The sequence below is a fragment of the Pagrus pagrus genome, assembly GCF_965226575.1.
Source record: "Pagrus pagrus genome assembly, chromosome: 13".
Taxonomy (NCBI): domain Eukaryota; kingdom Metazoa; phylum Chordata; class Actinopteri; order Spariformes; family Sparidae; genus Pagrus; species Pagrus pagrus.
In genome coordinates, this window is record NC_140197.1 from 19,362,274 (window position 1) to 19,387,902 (window position 25,629).

Below are 25,629 nucleotides of genomic sequence, written 5' to 3' on the forward strand. Positions count from 1 at the left end.
GCACCGATTTTGGAGGCACATTCTGTACTTTTCACTTCTGATAACCAGAAAAATCAATTCTGATAATCAGTCGGTAAACTCATAGTACAGTTTATACATACATGTAAATATACAGTCTGTCTTATTTACTTTTACTTGTACTTGATGCTAAAGATGCTTCTGATTAAAATTTCTTCCCCAAAACTACATAGTGCACCTTAACCAACATAATATCTTTACTTCAACTCAAGTGTGACTTTTCTACTTTTCACAACACTGTGTTCTTATAACCAGCTTGTTTGATCTGAAGTTAGCCCGAGGAAGTGTCTGTCAGCATAATACTGAAGCCTAAAGCCCCTTTCTTTTCTTTTTTTTTATAGTTTTTTTGTATTATTTTTTATTGTATTAATTTTTTGTATTATTTTTATGTATTTATTTTTTACAGAGGAGCTGAGTAAAATGCAAATTAAAAGCAAAGCAATTAGTAAATAAGGAATGAACATGCAAATGGTGTGTAACCAAACTCTCTGAAGAGTAAATACTGACACCAGTGATGTCTCTCTTAAAACAGGTCGTGCAGGTACAGTAGGAATTAAGACAACAAGCCGAGAGCAGGCTGGAATTTCTCTCCTCGGCCAGGCTGCCAGGTGAGAGTGTCGCTGCTCTCCACTGCGCTCTGCTCTGCTCTGCTCTGCTGCGGTGCGCCTCTCCTCTCCTCTCCTCTCCTCTCGCCTCGCCTCGCCTCTCCTCGCCCCTCCCATCCCTCCGCTCCAACTCTCCTCTGTGCTGCTCACCAATAAAGCGCTTTTTGTCCAGGGAGTCAGCACTTGAGCGCATTCCTTGACGTGGAGGTCGGTGTACCTCTCCAAGGATTTGATGAAGCCCGTTCGTTAATAAGTTTGATACGCTCACAGAAACTTTTGTTTGACAGAGAAAGAGAGCGAGCGCACACACGGAAAACTACAAGCTCTGGAGTTATATCGGTGAACTGCGCCGCTTGGATAAAGACAGAAGCGCGGCTGCGCTCCCTGTTTCACTTCTTCGAAGTTCAGGGTAAGAGTCTCCTGCTTTGACTATTTAAACGAGGATCCACACTGCATGCTTTTCAGGGTGTAACGCTTTGATCGGGATCGAGACGTGCGTAAAGACGCGTGGATGCGTTTGTGTTGACAAATTCGGTCGGGTGGAAAATGATTGACTTTAGGGACATTTTAACAGTTTTAAACAAAACGCAAACTCTTCATCAAGTTCGCTTTTATTTTAAATTATAATCCAGTCCTGCTGATTAAAGTTATTTTTTTCACTTGTGGGACAACTCCCTTCATGAAAACTCACAAAAATCACCCAACGCGTTTCTGTTCTGAGTTCACACTATTTTAAAAACGTTTGGTGCTTTTTACGCACAGTGCCTTACTTTAATAATAACCCCTCTTTAGGTTTCCTTTAAATGTGCACAGCCTCCCTTTAAAACGCAAGAAAAAACACGCTGTAGCTCTTTGCAGAAAGGAGCTGCACACCAACATGCGCTCCAGTGACTTAATAGATGCAACAGGTTTTATCAGCAGCGTAGAAACCAACTAATGCTTCAAGCATCGACGATTAGACAACGTTGCTATGTATGTTTAAAACTGGAGCGTGCGCCCGGAGCAGAAGGAGCCGTCGGGGCGGTAATGAGGCGGGCTGGTGTTGGACCGCAGGACGCCGTGCAGCACGCAGGGGCCGAGCCGAGTGTCTAGACCGCACCGAGCCGAGTTCACCGCAGAGGACAGCTGTTTTTGGACCCACATGGGGAACGTCCCACAACAGAAAGTTCAATAGGACACGGGCGTTGAAGTATATTTTTGTATATCAGCACGCGTGATGTCAAAAACACATCATCTTGACAACTTGTCCACTGTATCACAAGTGGAGGCTGGTATGATATCACCAAATCATTACAGCAGCTGATCACACCGCTTGTTGAGGATCTCTGCTTTTCACTGTAAATGAAAAAAAAGTAAAGAAAGGTGCCAGCGCCAAGCCAAACTATCAGTGATTGATTGGTTTCATGCTGCTAAGAACAAAAACACAACTTGAGGAATCCCCGACACAGCGTATGATGGATGTAAGACGAGGAAAAAACTTAACTCGCACACTGAATTTGGGGCCAAGTTCCAGTCATAGGCAGGATATTAAATATGTCTATCAACAGCTGCTACTGTTATAAAATGGATGAAACATCCTTGTCTTTATTAATATAAATAAATGTGACAGACGTGTGGATGATTTCCAAACCCGGATTAAAAGCTGAACAACTCAATCATTTGATTTTCTTGGAGAGACGAATGAAGATGTGAGGAAAAGTTACACGCAGAAATTAGCCAGTCTCCCTTCAACATGTGCAGCAGAGCAACGAGAGACGAGGGTCAAATTCCTTAAAGATTAAATCTCTGAGTGACCGACTCCACCAATAAACTAACGTCCAATAAAGTGACATGACTCAACGCGCTGACAACCGATCCCTGCCCCGAAAAGTAAAGTCACAGAGAGCTCTGATTGCATCTGTTGTTTCTCCTGATAACATCATCTTATCTTTCTAAATATTAATATAAACTTTGATTTAAAACCCCAAGACCCAGCTGAGAATCAGCGATCAGTACCTGCTTTCTTTTAAGCTTCCGTCTGAGGTGCTTAATTCAAGTAAGAGCAGTCTTCTGACTCCAGCTTTCAGTCAGATTAACATCTTTTACACTGCCCCCACAAACAGGCACGGAAAATCGCCTAATCTTTCCTGGGGGCTAAACAGGCGACGTAAACTGCTCCAATGGCCCCGCTATTAACCCCTGCACCGGTGTATACCGCTTGTTTCCTCGCCATGTGTTTCCTCACAGCCTGTCATTAAGCTATAAGAGAAGCTACCGTGTCATTGACAGTATATAATGGTGGTAATTGGTTTATATTAGGCTACCAGACACAGCAGAGCAGCCACAGGAGGCCAATTATCCGTCACTAATGTGGAGAACTTTCTGGCTGCACAGATTGTAACACTTACAGTACAAGAGAGCGGCCGTGCCAGTCAGCGTGGTTATTTTCTGTCTGTGGAGCTGCACAGCACAGCAGACTGCTGCGTTTGCCTCCTGTTGACTCAAAGAAGTCTGAGGGGAGAAATGCTGTGATAAGCAGAAGTGTTTACTGCATCTCTTCCTCTCGAATGTGAAATTAAAGTCAAAGTTTGTCAAAATATGAGCTGCAATTGTGCGTGAGCATTATATAAGACACAGATGCACACGGGGTGAATTTTCCCTGCCCCGCGGGACATTTCCTGCCCTCAAAAGGGGCACTATGTAGTCTTGGAGAAGAAATTCAAACCCTGGAAATGTAATATTTACAATAGTAATGAGGTAATAATACAAGCTCAGAGATATTTCTCTTTTCCATAACTGAATAAACAAGCTGCTCTCAGAGGAAAATAAGGTCCCCAGAACACACCGCCATATATAAACAAAGTAAAACAGTATGAAATTGTTTTGTCCTTTAAGCTCAGTTTGTTTATTCAGTCATGAAAATGATGAAAATTTGAAGAATGAAGAAAAAGAGCTTTCTCTTCTGATTAAAATGTCTTCCCCAAAACTACATACTGCGCCTTTAAATGTTGGCCTGCGGACAGGAAGCACGACTCAGGCGAAGCAGCCCTCTGTAATTAAACCCAATTGAAACAATTAAGCACAGGCGTGTGGTCGCACCACTGTGACAGTCGTTTCCAAAACCGCACGACCCATCCAGGATCTGGATTCTTAAATTGTGTCAGATTGTGTTTCCATCACTTTTTATTGTTTTTACAAAATCAAGGCTGGCATTTCATTATCTGTGGCAAAGAGCTCGGGTGATAAAGAGCACTGATGTCTAAATCTGGATTATCGACAGCTGTGTTGAGACATGGCTCAAAGATCTGACGGACATCTGTTTGTATGAGGCGGACCCTGCCACCTTTCTAGCTTTAAACAGTGTTCTGGGACCTTATTTTCCTCTGAGAACAGCTTGTCTATTTAGTTATGGAAAAAAATAATATTTCTGAGTTTATATTATTACCTCATTAATATTTTAAGTATTAAAATTCTGCCCCTTTAACAATAAACAACATGTACACCAATATCGATCTGTCTGTGATAGGTCAATATCGGACAACTGATTTGTTGGTCGGGCCTATTTCAACACTTTACACTCAGTGTCGCCACCTTTTCGTCTTTCTCCAAACTGAGAGCGGAGGATTTTCACATCCTATCGGCTGAGCTCCGTGTTACACCAATTAGGGGCAGTGCCTGACGCATCTTACCCTCCGCATCAGAGGGATTAGGGGGTTAAAAGTCAGGTGCTGAGGCGAGGAGGCCTGGGGAAGGGAGGAGAGGAGGGATACAGGGAGGTGGAGGTAGGAGAGGAGGACGAGAGCGGGGCACTCACACAGCAGGCGGAGAGAGGGGAGGCGACAGGGCAGAAAGTTGGAATAAGTGTGTGAACATGTGTGTGTTTGTTTTTCGCCAAGGACGTGAAAGTGAGGGCTCATCAAAATTAGCGAGGAGTCTGTGCCGAGTGACAATTCAAGATGTCCCCCTCCTCAGGTGCTGCACAGCAGGGGATGTGGGGCGTTCCCTGGTTGATAATTAAGATCTGGAGCCGCTCTCTAGAAGTGGCGTCTTAAGTAAAACCCCCGGCTTCAAAGGCCTCAGCCTCACACATCAATGCTGACCCAGCGGTATGCAGAGGCAAACCCCATCCCGTACGCCTGCCAAGCTAAATTGAAGAAGAGCTTGCCGATGCAGCCAAATGATGCGTTCAGAAGAACCACTTCAAAACCTTGCATAAATATACACACACACACACACTCATGCGAAGAAGGGATCTGTGGGCTTTGGAGTGCCCCAGCTTGAGCTCAAACCCCAAGTAACTGCTGTCCTCCGTGTCCACAGACACACACATGCTCGCCGTCGTCAAGATTTTTACCAGCTTGTCAAAGAATCGGACAACTCCTCTCGAAAGTTACATCAAACAAAAGCCTGCTATTTTTTAAACCTTCCTCACTTAGGTTGGAAAATCCGCCGATAGCCAAAAATCCCCCCGAATTCCTAAACCAACTCCGGCGAAGTACGAGTGGGAGACAGATGGAGAATGAGAGAGGAGAGAGAGGGAGGATGAGAGGGAGGATGCTCATCCCAGAAAGCCACCGCAAATTGCTGCATTTCAGTGGGGCCGTGAAAAAAGAGAAACGGCTCTTAATCTAAGGTTGTAATTACCTCTGGCCAGCACTGTAATTAGGAAATGAGCCTTGAACCAGATCTTACTGGGCAAGAGCAAAGCAAGGGCACATGAGCACACACACACACACACACGCACACACACAGACCCACGCATGCCTACACTGTTTGACCAAAACCAGAAGTGGTGAAAACCGATCTCAGTTTGAGAGGAAGGTCAAATATTAAACCACTGAGATGAACATATGCTCTCACCAAATATGGATTGAATGATAAGATGGTAGAGTCAATTCTGCAAGCTGTGTGTCCCCGTAGGTAGGCGCGTGTCCGCTCACCATCAGGTCACAGAAAGTGGTGGCATTCACACACACTCGTACATACAATCGGACACGTACGTGCAGAGTCTGGCTCTTACGTCGCATCGGCCGATGTTGGAGCTCTATTTCCGTCGCAGCCGGGGACGCAAATAGTGTTTTTATCTGCTGCTGTTTGCAAGCGGCAGCCCCGGAGAGGATAATCTGCATGCATACGTGCCTGCATGTGTGTATTCGAGTGCCACCGGGTATCAGCAAAGATCTAAATCAGTCAACGCCGCAATCAACGGTTGTGAGCGGTTGTGACAGCCACAAGTCACAGCTTGTCACCCGTGTACAAATTCAACGTACAAGTGCACACCTACAGCAAAACAGGACGCTTCTCTCTGTTTATACCAACCCTCCTCTGCAGGTTTAGGGCTTGGATTGATGTTCTCAGCTATAATTTGGACAAATTGTTGGCAGTTCTAGATGATGCCACTACAAAGTGGTACTGTTCTGCTTTGGGGGAGATGAAAACAGATGGGGAAAGAGAAAGGCAGTGACACAGCGGGAGGCAGAGAAAAGGAGAAACAGAGGAGACGATATTTATGTTTAACAGATGAACACAGAGGAAGGACGAAAATTATAGTGGACGGAAAGGCTGAAAAGTATCAGGGAAAGAGAGAAGGACAAGAATAGCTGCTTCAAAAGAGAGTAAATATGAAAGTAAACCAATAATGCTGAAGAGAGAGAAAATAAGAGGCGAGGGCAGGTTAAAAGATACGGCCAATGATTTGGCAGTGCACTCCATACAAATTAAAGACCGCGGAAAGATGTGGAGGAGGAAGCCTGAGCTATTAAAGCTCTCAAAGATAGGAATATTGTTGTTACAGTTTTTTTTCTCTTTAAAAAGGGCTACAGTCATTCGCGGAGCTGTGCGGTAAAGACGATATGCATCTATTTTGAGTGTCAAGTTCCACTTTGAAAGCTAAATATTTACAGTGGCAGTCGAGAGATTGTCTGAGAGGGAGACACAGTGACCTCGTAAACTGACCGCGGCGGGGTCAGGGCACGCTTGCGAGTGATCAGTCTCCATCACTAGTAAACATGCATCATTACATTGACCGGTATAGATTAAGGGAATGTATGCAAGTTACCCAAAAACATGCAATGGGCTCACACACAGGACACATGAACAAAAGCGTGCGTGCAACACTGCCAAACACCCGCTCAAACAAATAAACACACGGATGCAGAGTGAAGAGAAGGCCTCAGAGCAGGCCAGCAGACTGTGACGGGTCATTTTCAGATGTAAACAAAGCACTGTATGTGGACGTGAGCGCGTGCTGCAGTGCGACTCAGCGTAGGGATATGCAAAGCAGTGGTTTCAGGTGTTACACAATCAGGTAAATCACGTGATCTGGTCCTCATTCTGTTTTCCGTCTCCATGACTGCTTGACTCAGAGCTTTGGTATATGAAATATGGCACTTAAAAACACAGCGTAGTGGAAACATACTGGAAGTCTGCTGTGTTCAGAATGGATAGGTGTCAAGTGAACAGTACCAGGGAGAGAAAAAGAAAGATATACTGTCCGTAGTATCTCTGAATCTGTTCCATGACCATGCCTTAAATCAATTAAATGAAAATGTACAAAGGCTGCCATTAGAAAGAAATGTGGGAGCTGCTCTTGGCCGAACGCCTCCCGCTAATAAAACATCTATCAAGCGGTCACTTTATGTGTGGGTTTTCCCAAAACTGGCTCAAACGCGCGCTCAAAAATAACATTCAATGCTGCATTTATACAAAGCAACACACACACGAATGCACGCATAAATCGTTCTGTGGTCACGGATAATGAGACGCTAATCATTAAAATCACACAAAAAAGGTCAATATGGCCCTTTAGGGCTGCCATAAAATTAAAGCTTTTTTTGGCTTTGATAATCACAGCTATTGAAACAGGGTTTATCGAAATTGATTATTTTGTCCAACAAACAGACAAAAACCCAAAGACTCTTCCTTCACTGTCATAAATTACAAAGAAAAGCTGCAAATCTTCACATTTAATAAGCTGGAACCAGAAAGTGTTAAAATGTGACTGAAATAATTGATCCATTGTGAAAATACTGGCCGTTTCATTTTCTTTCCATCGAGTATTTGAGTGATCGAATAATAACCTAATCACAGCAGCTCTAAAACACACACCTGATCAAAAGAAAAGCACTGGAAATGAGCAAAACGGTACAAATCTGTCACATTTTTGTCACTCTTCCACTGTTACATGCGATGCTCTCCTCATTCAACAGCTCAGAAGGGTGAAACTCAATTAATCTTGCAGATCATACCAGAAACCGTGTCATAAAAAAACACCATCAGCTTAAGTCACTATCTACAAACACACACACACACACATTTTCTGGCCACGGCTGATGGGCTGATACCACAGCACAAGGAGCTGACAGACTGGAGAGTGGTCGGCCTGCATTCTTCCTCTCCCGCTCTGTCATTCTCTTGCGCTGCCACATGGCCTGCCGGCGCTCAGCACGCTCCCGCACACAGCTGGAATCCAACCAATTAACAGGAAAAAAACTTCCTGTTTGGCTTGCAGGTCATTGACAATGCGTGACGGGAGGAGAGGAGGGGGCTGGACACAAAAACATTGCAACATATTTGGCTAACAGGTACAACTATTGTTTTATTTCCAGGGAACTGAAACCAAAGAAAAGTGGAGCAAGAGTAGAGGAGGACACTTCTTCGCCGGGTGAGTGAAGCGTGGAATTAAATCTGACAGTTTTATGACTAATCTGTGTCATTATGAAAAAGATGTGGCCAGCTACTAATGCAAACACACTGTCAACATCAGAAATAGCTTTCATCACAATACAGTTGAAGATTACATCAGAAACACCAGCATAATAATACACTCCTTTGATTATTTGCGTCTAGGAGTCCAGACCGCACGCTGTTGGCGGTCCTTATTGTGTTAACCGTAACACCCTGCTTCCTCAATAGGGTCCTTTCACACAGCTCTGAGCCTCTTAACAAGACTGGCAGGAGAACAAGAGCGGCTCTCTTAACACACACACGGCATTTAATAGATACAGTGAGGCTGTGTAGGGTTACAGACAGAGGGAAGGAAGTAATGGAGTTTACTGTGCCGGTCTGATTGCTCAAGTTGTGGCAGAAGTGGGTTGAATGTGGGCTTAACATCTACAGTGTGCCTTACTCATAGTTTAATACGCGTAGAAAAATACTGGACGTGGATTTTTTAGAAAGAAGGAGATTAATCTAATTTAAAATTATACGTCTGCATTTTTTCTCATTGTCAGCAATGAATTGATCCTGCTCCTATACTTGGGCATTAACGGGCATTAATTAAGTGTATTTGGTGAGATAAAATATTTTGTTTCTTTAAGGTGAGAGGAGGGGTCCTGTTGTGGGCCGCCCACCCAAGGCAGTAGTGGGGGAAGCACTGAAAAGTACCGTAATAAACCACCTATACGTTCGTGCTGGGGTCCGGTTACCGTCTGTCATTGCGTCACTGGTGAAAACTGTCGCTCTGATTCTCTGCTCCACTTTACACACCCCTCCTGACCCCTCGCCCTCCATCCTGCCTCATTCCTGTGTTATGCTAGTCGTCAATGAGCTGTGACAGGGACTGTGAGGGCTTGTAAAGACGTACACATGCACAGGACGAGACTGTAGCCTCGGGCTTCTGGACGCACACCGCTACACTCGCTAATTGCCTTATAGTTCCTTCAGCCCAGTCTCCCTTTAGGGAAAAAAAGAGAAGAAGAGAGTTCGTCTTCTTGGGGTTGATTTTGGGCCCAAACACATGCACATCCCCTCAGGCTGAGTGAATTATTCGCTGCGCAGGCAATGCTTCAATGTCAGCGTACACACTGGCTCTGTTTCTGGCTTAATCCTGAGTTTCAACATCAAAGCTTGTACACACTATGATGATTTAACGCGCATTGTGATATCCTGTGTGTGTGTTTACCTGCCATTACCTTACTACACATCAGTGCCACACCTAACGTTTCTGAATATCTTGTAAAACACGAGCACATGGATGTGACAAGGCTCTGAATGTAAGCCAAAAGTCTGTGCGTTTCCCGTCAATGCAACCTAGCTGTGTTTTTTTAAACTTCTAGAAATGAAGGTAAAACGATAACACAAACACCCCCCCCCCCGGAGTTAATCCGTTGCTCATTAACGTCCTGCCACCATGACAACCATGTATAATTGTCAGTTAATAATGTTAATAATTCTACCTAGAAGCAAACATGGACGAGCAAACAAGGGTACCCAGTGACATTCAGATACTCTAACTCCACCACACACAAAAAACTCATTGACATCAGAACACACACACACACACACACACACACAAACACACACAGGCAGATCACACACGTGTGTGAGCAAACACACACAGGTATGCATTGTTCTGTGTTACAGGCTGGCTCAGGTATCTGCTGTAGCCACTTAATGATGTGTATGAACGGATGTGAGAGCAAACACACTGTCCTTTATTTAGACAAACTGCTACGATAACAAAGCATCATTCATTCTCCCCCCGCCCCCTCTCTCTGTCAGCTCATTTCTCTGTACAGTATTTGACAGTGTGACTAACCAATAGGCAACAGACATACACAGGTCATATATAGTGAAGGCATAGTTCTGCTTCCTCATAGCCAATCTGTAAATGATGCTACTGTTTCAGAGATTTGCATCCACTGGTTTTCATTCATTTTCATAGAGTATGAAAATCTACTGACAGAATATTGAGGCTTGCTTCAGTCGCCAACATGAAGTCCGCATTGATTCTAGTCTGAACAGTTATAAGGTAATGCAGCGCAGTGCTTTCCAATCAAACTGAACCTTACTTGCATTACCATTAGTGCAACAATATGCCAAATGTCAATCCAGGCTTGTTGTGTGTGAGGGATTATACCACTCCAGCAAGTTTAACAAGTCTGCCAATACATTTTCAAACTGTGAGACTGACTGAGGACTGAGGAAATGAAAAGTGAGCAAAGTCTGTCTGCAGAACAGTGAAATCAAACATAATTTGTTGTTAAAGAGCTAAAAAACAGTGATATGGTCCTTTAAAGTGCATTAAATGGACACAGTAGGCCTGGGGTGAAGCTTGTGTACGAATGTATATCAGGCAGTTCACTGCATCGTTGCATTCAGCAGATTTTGCGCAATCGGCTGTGTATCCTGACACCCTGAAGTTTACAGACGCTTCACTTGTTTATTCCCCCACTTCTGTCACTGCCCTCCTCCCCCTTTCTTCTCTCTCGCCTTGTTTGTGCTGGATGTCAGGAGTCGTCTGTAATGTGCACCTGTTGCAGGCAAATTGTGGAGTTGCTGAGGGTCAGCGTTGATGTCTTAATAGACAGTTGCTGACTGACGTCTGTATACTCGCTGAGATAAGATGGCAGGGCTCACCTGTTTAATCAGGAGAGTATGCAGGTCAAATGAGGGCTTACTGACACTGATGTTGGCTCATGGGATCTTGTCATTTATCTGAGTTGAATAAAGACGATACAGGAAATAACTGTTCTCCAGGGAATGACACAATTAATCAAATCAGATGTTTGTATAAGAAGCCACTTTGAATAACTCAATAAAATCACACTAATAAACCAGCGGACACTCTGATTCAGGAGGGCACTGAGGGCATTAGAGGAGAGGCATGTCAGTGTCTGGGGGATCTGTGTCAGCCTCCTCAGCGCTGGCTGTAGTTTCACAACAAATTCCTCTGTGACACTGTAATCAGCACCAGTGATCTGAGTTTCACATTTATCATGCGTGTGTGTGCCACATGTCTGAGGTGTTATCAGAGGGAAAAGCCCGGAGGGCAGAAGGACTTGAAAAATCAGAAACGGTAACTCTTGAGAAAGGAGGGGGTGTTCGGTTGGGGGCCTGAAAAACAGGTAGCACTGCAGGTGCCTGATTTTAAAATAAGGTGGTGGTATAGAAACAAACGAGGAAACTTCCACTAGTGCCAGATTTAGTGGACGTGTAAATAATTATTTACAACCCTGATTCCCAAAAAGTTGGGATGACATAAATAAAAACAGAACGCAATCAGAACGCAAACAAACCATTTAGCGATAAAGGTTTTATGAAGCCATCCTGAGCCCCAACCTTGCTTTTGAACGACTGAGTCTTTCGAGTGTGCCCCTTTTATACCCAATCATGATACTATCACCTGTTACCAATGAACCTGTTCACCTGTGGATTGTTCCAAACAGGTGTTTTTGGAGCATCCCACAACTTTCCCAATATTTTCTTGCCTCTGTCCCAACTTGTTTGGAACATGTTGCTGCCATCAAATTCAGAATAACCATTTATTTACACAAAACAACCAAGTTAATGAGGTAAAACATTAAATATATTGCTTTTGTACTGTTTTCCAGTGAGTATATTTCAAAAAGTCCAAACCTTTTTTTAATCAGGGTAGTACATGTCCCTGATTACTGAATATGGCTGTGACCCAATCTTAATTTCAAACCATACTCAAGCCACGACAACATGGAATACCAAGCCTGTCACAAGCAGTAAACAACTAATACATCACTCAACTTATCAAAAGATCTCCTGCTTTGTTCTTCTGCCCAACATAGCAATCATGTTTCATGTCTTTTGTTGCTGGAGACGCCAACAGGTCCCAACAACTTAAAATTCCGTACCTGGCTTATTGTTACTGAAACAACAAACACACAGTTTTTTTAGTTACCTTATATTTTGAGTAATTAAGACACCATGCAGTTATATGTGAAAATCTGACGTAAAACAATGTTTTAAAGCCTGATTACAGTAACCAAACAAAATGACTTGTTGCTTGTGTTTTATCTGATACTTAACAGAATTTTTACCTTGCATTTTATCAAGTGTATATTTTAAAAAAAATATTTATTTTGGGGCTCTTTGTTTGCCCTTTTTTTAATATGTATTTTAAAAAGCACGTACAAGGCAAATAATTGGTTGCCAGTTTTTAAAACTGTCTGCTAATGGCAACCTGGCAACCGTAACTGTCAAACCCTGAAAACCTCACACAAACAAGAAGCGTTGAGTAACGTGTGAATATGACCTTCTTTTAATCTGTCTTTGCTTAGAGACACTTGGCTGAGTGTAGAAAGTGTAAAACTTTGTTGTACGTCCCGATCGTCAAATATCTGCACATATTCCAACTGAAAAACTGCTAACGAGGTGTGAGTTTGTATGTGTCCTTTCCAAGTCTACATGTTTCTATGCTGAGCTGCATTTTAACATGCTAAACAAGTTGATGTTTACCTGTCAGCAATGCTCCAAGTTTCTGTTGGCCGCTCATTTACTTTAGCCTTAAGGTCTCTCAAGGTGTCTGCGTAATGAACACTCTGACAGCTACATAGTTGCCACGAGGCCCTGCAGGGGCACTTTGGCAGGCAGAGGAGACGTGCCTCCATCAGATTCCAGTCATACTCTTGCCAGGTACATGATTAAACCTGAGAGCGAGGACAGAGGTGAGCGGAGAGGCAACCGAAGATGTTCGAAATATTTGTGCGATGTGTCAAAGCAAGAGTCGGCAGTATGTCTGCACGTAAAATGTCCGAGCTTTGATAGAAGCGCGGTCGGACTACAGTCACTAAGCAGCTACAGTATGTAAAAGAGCGAGTGGAAAGACAATCCGGATGTACAGACAGAGGAGCAGACAGGCAGACGGATAATTTGCGAGTGTTTCTTTAGTGAATACGTGTGACACTGTTTGTCTAACAAGGATAGTCAGCCTGCCAGTCATTGTGCTCGCCTGCCGCCTGGCTTACATACACCCTCTCATTTAGCTGAGCTCAAATTTGACCTCTTACACAGTACTGTTGCAACAAAGGACAAAGGTAACAACCACTGTCAACATCCAGTTCGTCGCTTGATCTTTTATACAAAGAGACTAAGAATTAAGTTTAAAGTTTAAGGCAGTCAGTGATTCCCGCTCTCTTTCCACTCTCTCTCTCTCTTTTCCTTTTTTATTTTTAATCCTTTAGAGTAACGTGAAGTTGTGGCAAGGTGACAAAATGTTGGAGCTCGAATGCATGTCAGATGTGTACGTAGAGGTTTTGGAGTGTGTGCATTACAGCGGGCTTGTGGCGGAGTGATAAAACTGGTCAATCCAGCCACTTCTAACCGCGAGCACACAAGCAGCACAAACATTTCCCCGTCCCCGCTCGAGGCTCAAAGTTTTCTCAGGTGTTTCTGAGGGAGTCTTTTTGAAACTCTGCCCGAGACCATACCTTGGACGAAGCTAGAGCTAGAGCCAGAGTCAGTGAGCCAGACAGTGCAATAAAGTTTTGATTCTCGGAGGAGGCAGGAATAGTCCTGGAGCGAGTCCAGCTTTGTGACACTAGGATGTCGTATTTACCGTTTCCTGGTGATGAAGCCCTTTCAGAGTCATTCGACTGTGACTACTGCAGTGTGATTTGCAGCTGTGTTCGAGAGAAAGGCAGAGAGGTGTTGTTTGTTTTTCTACGCCACTCGGCTGTGACTTATTCAAGTTAGGTCAAAGATAGACACTGTAGATTAGTGGGGTCACACTGCTGATGTCACCTACAGGCTGAGCAGGATAAGACAGGCAAAGAAGTTGTAGGTGCAAGCACAACAGAGAAGTAAGAAAACAGATGAAAGCTCAGGTTGTCAGTGGTGCACTGAAATCCTCTGCGTCTGTGTAATGTGAGAGTCCTGTGGTGAATATCTCAGACAGATGTGTGTGTGTGTGTGTGTCTGTGTGCCTACGAAATAAATGCAACTGTGACCTCAATGACTACCTCTCCCAGGAGGTCACAGGGCAGGGTAGAGGGATGAAAGACGCGTGTCAGTGTTGAGACATCGCTCGCCGGACAAAACAAGAGGACGCTGTCTGAAAGAAGAAGGCTACTTCAGCCAGTGCGTCCTGTGTCTCCCCTCATGTGAGCCTTTATAAAAACAAAATCAAGTCTAGCATCCACAGCACCATCCGTCATATCCTTCAGCAATAAAACAAAAGGAAATGGTCCACATTTCCTCTTGGAACTCGTAGTGCCTGACCTCTTCACTCCAAAGCTCAGAGGAGGTAGAACTAGACTCGCAGACGTGCCGTTGCTGAGTCCCAGTTCTGGTCGGATTTTGGCTGCCCGGCCGACCACCTCTGCCTGCTTCCGTTCCCCTCTCGCCTGCGCACAGCCGGCTGAGGCGCATGTCGCGTCATTTACTCAGACACACTTCAGAGGTTTTGGGTTTCACGTTGCCCCGGAGGAGCGAAGAAAGCACCTGTTGTGGAGACGAGGATCAGCAAGTTTCAGGTGTGTGTGTGTAACCAGAGCTGGGTGTGTGCCCTGTTATCTGTGTTGTCGGAGCCACGGTTACAACAGAGGACACAGAATACTGAGCAGCGGTGGAAACACTAATCTAGAGGCTGACCTCCGACCTCAAGGAGTCGCTCTCTGCCTCACTGCATCATCGGCTTTGTTGGACTGATGCTATCAGGAAAGATTGTTCGGCCATCGCAATTTCTCTCATTTTATGCTCTTTAGTGTTAATATTTTACAATCAAGCTGCAAATACTGACTTGGACCTCAAAATCAGATCCTGATTTGCCATTATCCCTCCGATAGTGCAGCAAATATTCACTGTTTTACTATTCCACTAACCTCCCACTCACCCCTGGTATGTATATTATGCTCTCTTTCAAGTCCTCCAGCTGCAGGCTCTAATGGTAATACTTCACACTGTACTTATAAGCAGGTCTGGTCAAAACCATAAATCCTGTGATGAAAAGGTACACCCCTCACACCAATAATAAGGCTCCTTTAGACTAATTTAGATGTTAAACAAAACGTAGAATGAGAGAAAAAAGGTGACGTCTGTAGCCAGAAAGCAGCCTGACAGGAACGTGTCTGTCGGTTAAGTGGTTGTTCGTGTTAATTAAAACAGCAACACTTTGACATCAATAAGCTCTGGCGGGGGCCAATGCATGCTGGATGTGACTATTTCAGGGTCTTTTCTTGTGGTTTAGGCTGAAATCAGTTGGAAAGCTTTGTTTGTGCAGCACATTGTAAAACTACGACAGGCCATAATCCCCCTTCATACCACTACAAAGCATAGCAATGATGCTGTGGCTACAAGACGAGTATTGCCAGTGACAGACATAGTAAAACTATCATCTTTCCTCCATTCCACATGTCCTCTTCTTCCCCGTCTGTGTTTGTCTTCTGCCTGCTTGATTGACCTTAAATATAAGTGCATTTTTGGGAAAGCATAGTCATCTCTCCCTTTTTTAGCAGAGCTGCTACCGGCATTACATACGATCCAAGCAGCTGCGCCTTCATATTCGGACACCTAATCTGTTGTTAAATCTGAGCGTCTTGGACATATCTTAGATCAAAGACAGACAGTTGCAGCCTACCTCGACAGAACAAAAACAAATAGGTGTTCAGTATTACATGACTTAGAACTTATGGAAAATAAATCTGCTTTCCTTATTTGCTGCCAAGCACCCCAAGAGCCCCTAAATGGAAAACCTTGGACGACGATCAACAGTCAAGTGTTGCTCTCTTACTCCTCACATTTCCATCTCCAAACATGCCTTCCTTTCTGATCCTTTCTGATCCGCAAATAATACGCAGCATTACATTAAAGATGCGTCAGCTCATGCCATAAACAATGAAAAACTTTGCAGAATGTGCGTCGACAGACTCACATTATTAACATTTTTAAGTAATCTTTTGAACCCCAGATATTCTACACAACTCTTGTTTCCCCTTGCGTATTCACTCTTGACCCCTTTGTCATGTTGATGAATAACCTCGCTAGATTGTGGATAACGGAGTCCAGCTGTGGCAAGGACTGACAGTAGGAAGGGATGGGAATAGGGAGCGTGTGTGTGGGTCGGGGATGGAAAAAGGGGGCAAAAATAGAGAGGGGAAAGACAGACACGGGCGGTCAGAGGGCTCACGTCAGCCTTCATCGCCAGCTTTTGTGTGCTTGAGTTATCATTTACAACCAATGTGTCATGTCCCTGTGCTGCTGCTGTAAATCTAAAGAAGTAGCTGTACCTACACACTGTAGATCATACTCTAATGCACATACCACAAGCGTTGTTCCTTTTACAGATGAAGCCCCTGAAAAGAAAGGGCCTCTTTAATGGGAGTATGCACTCTGTAGCGCGCAGCCTTATCCCCTTACTGTGACTTGGCGTGGTGCCCCCCGTAGTCTCCGGCCCGGCCCACTGTATTATGCAAGTGCACAGTGACCTGCAACTCCTCCGCACACATGCACTGCAATATTCTACCCTCTCTTGTACCCTTCATTGCCCCTCAGTGTTGGCCTTCAGCTCTGAAGATAAGGGCTCTTGACGCTTGGCCTGCCGGGATTTAATTGCCGAAGCCCACTTCACCCTCCCATAGCAGGGCCTTATCCAGCTCTCCACCCTGGTGCCCCTGCTGACAGAAACCTGCTTTTGTCTCCGCTGTTCCCCCTGCTTGTGTTTTCTTTTCCTCTGCGTCTTGAAAGGAAAGAAAAAGTGGGATAAGGAGTGAGCTGAGGGAAAGGGGAAAATGCTTTTCTTCCTTTTGCCTCTTCTTATTGCCTGTTTAATTTGTCTTTTCACTGGGGCTGACCATGTATTCCACTCAGTGTTGCGCAAAGACGTTCCCATGCTTCTTTCTTTGTACTCGCTTCTTGCTGTTTCTGGCCCACATGTTCATCAGCCAACACGTTTTATTCTAATACAACCCACAAACCTAGACTGAAGCTGAAAGAAAACACAGATGCAAGAACAATCATTATATAACAAATCTGGTCACAAAGATGTTTGCACTCGTGTTTGTATAAGCAGCACCATCATTCATCCAATCCATCGTCTGTTTATAAATCCAGAAAGACTCCCCGTTAATCTCCAAATGCCAAGCCAGTGAGACAGACAAGCTCACTTTTTCAACCTCAGCTGCTGCCTGTCTCAGGAATGTCTCAACAAGCGCGCAGGGGAGAGAAAAGGAAATTACAACTCAAGAGAGGAGGAGGAAGGCGAGAAGGGAGGGGGCTTTCATTCCTGCTCGCTCAGGATGACAAGCCTGTCTTTCTACTATCTCCCTCTGGGCCCTCCAACTGCATTCACTGCATCGGAGTTACTCAGCCCCACAGTATACCGTGCATCCATACTGTAGTGACGCCACAATAGCGCATTATCCTACCCCACTGATAAGACCTCCACAAGTCACTCGTATCAAAAAAAAAGAAAGAACACAGGAGAATCTAACTGATCAAGCTTGGTTTTATCTGTGATCTGGCAGTATTCACTGCCTGCGCCACAGTTTCTCCTCCACTGAGTTATCAGATGTGCCTGGCCCAGTTTGGAATGAGGCACACTCAAATAAACATTCAGCTCCGGGGAGCTACAGCAGAATCACCACGTTGAGTTTCTAAGAAAAATATTCTCAGTTTTATCTGCATAGCTCGCTCTCCTCTCATGACTGCCTTGATGTTGTTGTGTGTTCTGGCACTGCACCCTCATACCCGTCTCAGACCCTCATATAATGTACCAAAGTCAAGCTTCTCCATCTCCGGAAAGGAATGAGATTGGATTTTTGGAAGTTCTCTCATACAAACAGTAAAGTGCATGAAGTGTTTGTTCTGAACAGGCGGCCTTTAACATAAAGTATGAGTGCGTATATATACATGCCGTATCCTGCGCTGAAACCCCACACACAGTGACGATATGAACCCGAGACCATCAGCATACGCTCCAGCTGTTCCTCAATTCTCCCTAACCCCTTCATCTCCTGTTTATCTTCCCAAATCCTTTTGTTTTCCCTTGTTCCATACACTTACACAAGCACGGCAGCCACACTTTTTCTTTATTTTCCCTCCTCCATCTGCGCCCTCATCATTTCTGAGCCCTGTAATGAACCAGCCGTTGACTTCAGTTATTACTGACTGCTACAATTCAATTCACTTTTATTTCCAACAGGAGCACGTAAAATGTTCTTGCTTTCTCCCCAGCCACTGAGGCATGACTCAAAAATTCTTCACAACTCAGTACTTGTAATTACTCATCTGTTAAAGTTCCCCCAGGCACTGTGTGTAAATTATGGGATAACTGCAACCCCTTCACCTCTGCTGCCCATTCAGCTGTAGCAAACTATCGCCATCAGATGTTATCTGTTACTTTCTGGACAAGACTTTCCAGAAACAAGTACAACTCTAAGTGGGTCCGACTTTTACACATGGCTGCCAAAGTTTAGGTAGGTTTTCTGTGCTGTTAGCAGGTGCCGACTCTGTAAGCTAGTTAGATGCTTTGCTCAATCAAGCCTTGAGGTTTGAGAAGGGTCATTTCTGTTGGCATCTGGCTCCACTGAGTAACAATTCTGCTATGTCTGAAATAGTTATCCGGATAATAAGGGTAACGTGTTGGCAGTGGGGCTTGAGCAAATGCCACGATTGCTTTTAGTTACAGGAGAAGGAAAAATAAGAGATCAGGGAATCTGTCCAAGAAGGCTGCAATTTCAAGGAGAAGGGGAAAGGAAAGTATGCTGAAAGAGAAGGAAAATAAATGCCATAGCTGTGGTCTGATGAGATGATACCGGACCTTACTTTGCCTCTCTAATGCACCCCTCAAAACCCTTGATCTCCTCTCCAAGCTCTGACATTTGAGGCGGCGATTTTTTTTTGTATTAAGAGAACGTTTCATTAAAAAAGAAAGGAAAGAGAAGTGGATGAATTTTAAAACGAGAGATTGTTTAAGTTGGCAGCAGTTCTGATGCTACTGTAACATGTACTTGGCCTAGCTTAATTTGGTGGCATTGGCATCTCTTCACTTTCTTATTTTTTTTTTCTGTTTCTCAAACAAATACACAGTGAAAAATGTCAATCAGAAAGATATTCAGTTTACTGTCAAAAGAAGCTGGAATCAGAGACTTTTTACTGTATTTTAGATGATAGATGACATTGAAGTAGTTTACAAGAAAGAAATATTAACTTCTGCAGTACTTCAGAGGACAAGAACATGGTTACAAGATATGAAAGGAAATGAGAGAATTAAAATATCCAAAGCAACATCTTTGACTTTTCTGGTGAGATGGCCACAACCTGAGGTAAGCAGTGTGAGAACAGAATGTTCTCTATGTGTGCGCTCCATCTGTGTTAAACTGTAAGTCACATACTTGGCTTCTCATTCAGGTATTTGTGCAGTGCAGACATCAACAACTGCACCATTTAAGGCCCTAAAATAAGCTCCCTCAGGCATTCAAGTCGACCAACATCTTGTACTTGTGGGTGTCATCCATCATAAAGCAAGACACGCTGTCCTCGCTCATCATCAATACATTTGAATCGCAATATTAAACAAAGTTAAAGCAGGAAACCAGGGAATTGAGTGTATTTGTGAAAAATCAGGCCCGGGTGTCACCGCTGAAGGAGTACGGACAATGAAAGTATTCAGTGACGGGACAGACTGCTGTCTAAAGAGGATAAATGGTCAACAGATTGAGATGTTACCTCGTCCCCCAAGGCCATCTCACTCAACACAAGATGATAAACTGACACACAGACTCAGCAACTAGTTTCTTCATCTCCCCTCTTTCTTCTCTCATTTCCCTTCTTCTTTTTGCCCTTTCAAGTACTGTGTTGATGCTGTAGCGGGGTGTTTGTTTTGTCGGGCTTGGACTCTGGTGAAATGGATCTAAATCACAGGATGTTATCTTCCTGATGATCTACTCTCTTCGGTGTCTGTATATTTCATCCTTTTTACAGATTTAGAGACATTTGTCTGGCAAGGAGCACTGGCGGTCAAACTGCGTACTGACAACATAGAAAGTGTGTGTTATTTATATACCGTCTATAGTCAGGGAAGCAGCTCGGGGCTATCAGAGAAGCTCTTCTCCAAGTTTAGAACGCCACAAAGTAAATCATCCACCGGTTTGTGGCCACATGCAGCATGGCAGACATACAGCCACATGAAGTTGACACGGTATGGTTATATGAAACTGGAGAGAGCAGAGCAGTGTTTATGGTGAATCATTCAGAGGGCGTATGTGAAGATTTCCGCTGTTTCAGTGACTCTGGAGAGAGAGCAATATATTCACTCTGTGTTTTTACTTTGATACATCATCTCAGAAACAAAACAAGTTGGACTTTTTCATTGCCGCTGTGTGTCTATGTGTTTCATAGGCTATGGAGCCTCTCATAAACACAGAGAACAGGGAACTGTGACCCTACTATAACCACAGAGTGTATGTGAAGTACAGAAAATAGCAGTGAGTGGCAGCGTACAATACAAACACCAACGCACGTGTTATCATATATACATACTTTATATATATAGGCATCTGTAGGATCATTAGAGAAAGAATGTGGCTCTCCTTTAGCCAGAAAAGTGTGGCACAATGCCACTGTGTCAACTTTTCCCCAGCTATAGCAGAAAAGCCTGATGTCACAGCGCTATTGTTTGAGAGACCTTGTGACAAAAGACTGCCTTTGATCACTGGCTATGCATAGTTAAACCTTTGTAATTTCACTCCTTGAAACACATTAAAGACCCACATAGTAAATCGATAGCTGACCGTGGCTGTTTCGGAAACAAAACTATACAAGAAAAAGAAATTCAACATTGTGCTGTATATATCACACATTTCTTGGTGCAACAGCTGGATGCTCTCAAACTCAAACATGGTCCTCACAAAATTATCTGTACCACTTTTTACAATCTGTGGACAATCTGTCACCACTTGCTGTATGTTTCTCTGAATGGTCATTGACTCTTCATTTGTTCTCTTGTTTTAGGCTGAGCATGGAGAGAGAAAGAGTCTACACCATGAAGGTCTTTCTCACTCCGCTGATGCCCTTTCTGCTCTTCCTCATCCTACCTGAAGGCACCTTGTCCAGCGACTGCCCAGAGGGTTGCTCCTGTTCCCCGCCAGAATCCATCTTATGTTACATGAGACGTTCCTCTACCATTCCCAAGGGAGTGTCTCCTTCCACAAAGAGCCTCTACCTCTTTTCCAATGGCATTGAGGACTTGACAACGGAGGACTTTGAGGGTCTGGAGAACTTAGAAATGCTGGACCTCAGTCAAAACAAATTGACTGAACTTCCTGAGAGGGTGTTTGAACATTTGGTCTCTTTGAGAAACCTGGACTTGTCCTCCAACCAGATTACCCACATTTCAGAGGAATGCTTCCTGGGCATGGCACTGCTTGAGCGCCTTTATTTGTATAGCAATCTTATTGAGACCATCCACCCTGCAGCCTTTAATGGCTTGGAGAACCTGCTGGAACTCAAGCTGCAGGGAAACCAGTTAACATCTCTTCCTGCTCTCTCAATGCCCCAGCTGCTGCTTCTGGACCTCCGCTTTAATGTCCTTCCCACCTTGGGTCCTTCAGATCTCCAGACCCCAAACCTGGAGTCACTCAAATTGGGTGGTGTTGGGCTCACCAGCCTAAATGAGGAGCTCATGGCTAGTCTCAAGAACCTCCATGAACTGGACATCTCAGGGAACCAACTTGAGTCCTTCCCCTCAGTGCTGAAGGAGACCCCAGGACTGATGCACCTTAGCCTGGCTGGGAACCCAATGGGTCCTCTTAAGGTTCAGGACCTTCAGAACCTTGGAGAGCTGCAGGAGTTGGACATCAGCAGCCTCAGTCTGCAGGGCCTCCCTGAAGAGTTCTCCCAACTCCTTCCCCACCTCAGAAAGCTCACAGTAGCAGAGAACCCTTTCAACTGCCTCTGCACCTTAGCGTGGTTCCCAAGATGGCTGAGAGCCCAAAGCATCACCCTGGAAAGAACAGAGGAGACCCGCTGCCACTTCCCACCAATCAATGCTGGAAAGGTATTGGAACGACTGGAGCACAGGGATTTTGGCTGTCCTACCACAACTACAGTCACCACTAGTACTGTGAAAACTACTACTACCCTGCCTATCCCTGTCACGACCGTCCCAAGTACTACTAGAGCTATGCCAGACCAGAGGGACAGTGACAACCCCCAAGACAAAGATGAGGACTCTGCCCTGCTGCCTGTCCCTGCATCCCCCAGTAGCACCAGCATGGATCGAGATGAGGAGCCGCATTTCTGTCCCCCTCACACCTGTCTGAATGGGGGTACTTGTCATTTGGACCAGGGTGGTCAGGTAGAGTGTACCTGTCCACATGGCACATCTGGCATGTTTTGTGAAACCCCAAACCATCACCTGCCTTCACCACCTGAAGCTGAAATCCCCATGGCAACTGTCCCTGTAGACGCACCAGACATCAGCTCACATCAAGCAACCGCAACCTCAATCCTGCTGGACCTGCACCGATACATTGAAATGAGGCCTTACATTCGTGGAATACGCCTAACCTACCGCAACCTCTCTGGGCCAGATCGCAGGCCGATTCAACTCAGCCTGCCATCATCCTTTCCAGAGTACAGGCTCAGAGGCCTGAAGCCCAACTCCACCTACGCTGTGTGTGCCAGTCCACTAGGTGCCCCTAGTGGCATAGACAGTGTCTGCACTGAGGCCCAGACAGCCGCTGAAAGCATCAGAGGCCCTGGTGCACAGTCAACTGACCCGAAACTGACCACTATGCTGGTTCCTGCAATCGCCATCTTGCTGCTGCTGGTACTGATAGCAATAGCGGTGGGAGTGGTATGCTATCTTCGCAGGAAGAGGGCCAAGGGCCACCTGGACCTAGACTGTGAGCCCTCACAGCTAGAGTTGGACGGAGTTAAGGCTGGCTTAGACAATGGGGCACTGCCTCAGAAACAGCCTCAACTTATGATCCCTGAACCTGCTGTTCAGAACGGCAATCTGGAGTATGAGGTGTTGCTACTACAGGATCACTGTACATCAAATAACAATACATCCACACACAAGCCTTCGTACTTTTGACACCTGGCTTGGACTACACTAACTTTTCCTCTCTGGTGAAATACAGAGAGCAGCAACTGCTGTTGTGAAAAAGGAGGACACAGTATCAGCCAGCCAACCAGCAAAGGGGAAACTGGACATGTATTTAACTCAATGCTCCCCGGCTGTCTAAGGAGACATTAAACAAGTTCAAGAACATTGTAAAAAGCATTGACAGTGACTCTCCTCTATTTACTTGCTGCGTCCTGCTTCAATAATATTTCCTTACTGACATTGCTGAAATGGCGACCTATCGGCTCCTATGCTGTGATGCTGGAACTGAAGCTGAGCTGTTATTGGCTGAAACTTAGGGTTAAGGGACACAGTGACCTCATGCCCTCCTTTATTTGATAATAAAGGAGAGTGCACTGAAGTGGGGTTACACTGCCTCCTCCCCTCTTCACAACAGCTCATCTAAACACTATCAGCAAGTGTTTTTGCTGCATGTTGTAACTCCTCAGTACTAGCCCAAAGGGATCAGTGCTTGCTGTGAATGACCATTAAGGCACCAAATGAAGTTATGCAGAGAAAATAGCTGATGCTTGTATTGCTTTATTTGGCTCTAAAACTCTTGTGATTTTTTTGTATGTATGTTTTTTTATACTTTTGTCTTATGTTATTTTTTATTGTGCAACATTGTGACTTTTAACAGCCCTCTATACCCTCCACCCCCCACCTCTTGTGACTAACAGACAAAACAGCAGATTAAAATCTTTGAAGATTAAAACTCGTTTGGTACCAGCAAAGTCAATCAAAGGGCTTTGCCCCCATAATGTCAGACAGTCTAAGTAGATGTGAGTCTGGACAGACTCAAGACTAAATCCCCCTTCTCGATTCTGAAGCCCTCAGCCTGCTTTACCATCACAAAGGGAGAAGGTAAGCAGGATTACAAAAGGTACAGAGGGAAGCAGTTTACTGAAGCTCTTCTGTTTCAGTGCTGCATTGAGTTACAACCAGGTTGAAGCTTGCCAAATTACAGTACGCACTCACATGACTACACCACAGCAAAAGAGAACTTCAGAGATTTTATTTATTATTTATACTCCCTGCAAGGGAAACTCTGTTTTATCCCTGAACCACAGTTATCATACAACATACTACTTGGCCTAGCCCACAACAAGCAAAGCAAATAGTGGTTGTGTATTGTGTTTCCGTTGAGTAAAAATAGCCTGCTCAGCGCACTCCTGTACACAATTTCTTCTTGGAACTTAGGGTGCCAGTTTTGCTCACTTGCACCTCACCAGACTATGGAAAGGCCGGACACGCAGCTCAACAAACTTCACAGTGTTAATACTGTTGTATGGAGGACTACGAGACTTGTAACTGTAGGGTTTCTATTGCAGACACAGCATTCTCAGATCTAAATCTGTGAACACAGAGCAAAGGACTCAAAAGTGTGTGTGTGTGTGTGTGTGTGTGTGTGTGTGTGTGTATGTGTGTGTGTGTCAACTTCAGTGATAATGCAAGTACATGTTCAGTCTTGTCCAAAGACCTGCAGACATCAAGTTACTATCAGTTACCCCCTCTTTGTGCCCGCATGCCTTGCATGCCATTAAGCCCCAAACAACTCAAACACACCAAAGACACATCTGTGAATGTGTGTAAAGTTACCTGTGTACAGTATTCCCAGCGCACAATTAACAGACCCACACACAAAAGAACACACACAAAAAACAATCAAGCAATGCAACTGGAATATTTGTCTGTAAAATAAAAAACATTGAAGATAACCAAAAGTATTTTCAATGTGATTGTTAATATTTCCCTGTTTATTTTGGGAAGCTCTTTTTTGTCATTTGATGCTTTTTTTTTTTTTTTTTTTTATAATTCTGTGAACTTATTTGTACAAGTGGAAAAGTGATATTATCATTAAATGATTATCCAAAAAGAAAAACAGGCCAAGTTGTCTTCTTTGTAGTTTCAACCTTTTGCTTGTAAGAGGAAGGATTAGATTGACAGGCAAAGGGTGGATTATGTTTGCCATTAACTTCCCTCTCTTTTAAGCCATCACTCAACGGGGTGAGTGGAGAGATCACAGGAGGGGGAGTCCAGGAAAGAGTAAGAGAGGGGAACAAAGGTGGAAGAGCAGGTATCATTATGCTGGATATTATGCTGGTCCATGTGTGCCTGTCTGTACTGTGCTTATGTATTTGTACAAATTAACGTCAATAGTGGTAGAGTACCAAGCATATACGTGGACATTAACTTTAGTGTACGCAG

General features: G+C 44.4%; 2 protein-coding genes across 4 annotated transcripts in view; one reads left to right on the forward strand and one right to left on the reverse strand.

The window, feature by feature from the left end:
- Positions 1-25,629, reverse strand: part of LOC311268208 (mitochondrial import inner membrane translocase subunit tim16-like) — a 113,253-nt gene that overhangs the window by 30,990 nt on the left and 56,634 nt on the right. The gene's annotated exons all lie outside the window — the stretch shown is intronic.
- On the forward strand, positions 807-25,258 carry vasnb (vasorin b). Of its 2 annotated transcripts, XM_084371687.1 has the most exons (3): positions 807-1,032; positions 8,210-8,265; positions 21,303-25,258. In XM_084371687.1, exon 3 carries the CDS (start codon positions 21,310-21,312, stop codon positions 23,389-23,391), a length of 2,082 nt encoding a protein of 693 aa, XP_084227813.1. In that variant the 5' UTR covers positions 807-1,032; positions 8,210-8,265; positions 21,303-21,309; the 3' UTR covers positions 23,392-25,258. The 2 variants fall into 2 exon arrangements, with proteins under 2 accessions (XP_084227813.1, XP_084227814.1); XM_084371688.1 differs by lacking the exon at positions 8,210-8,265.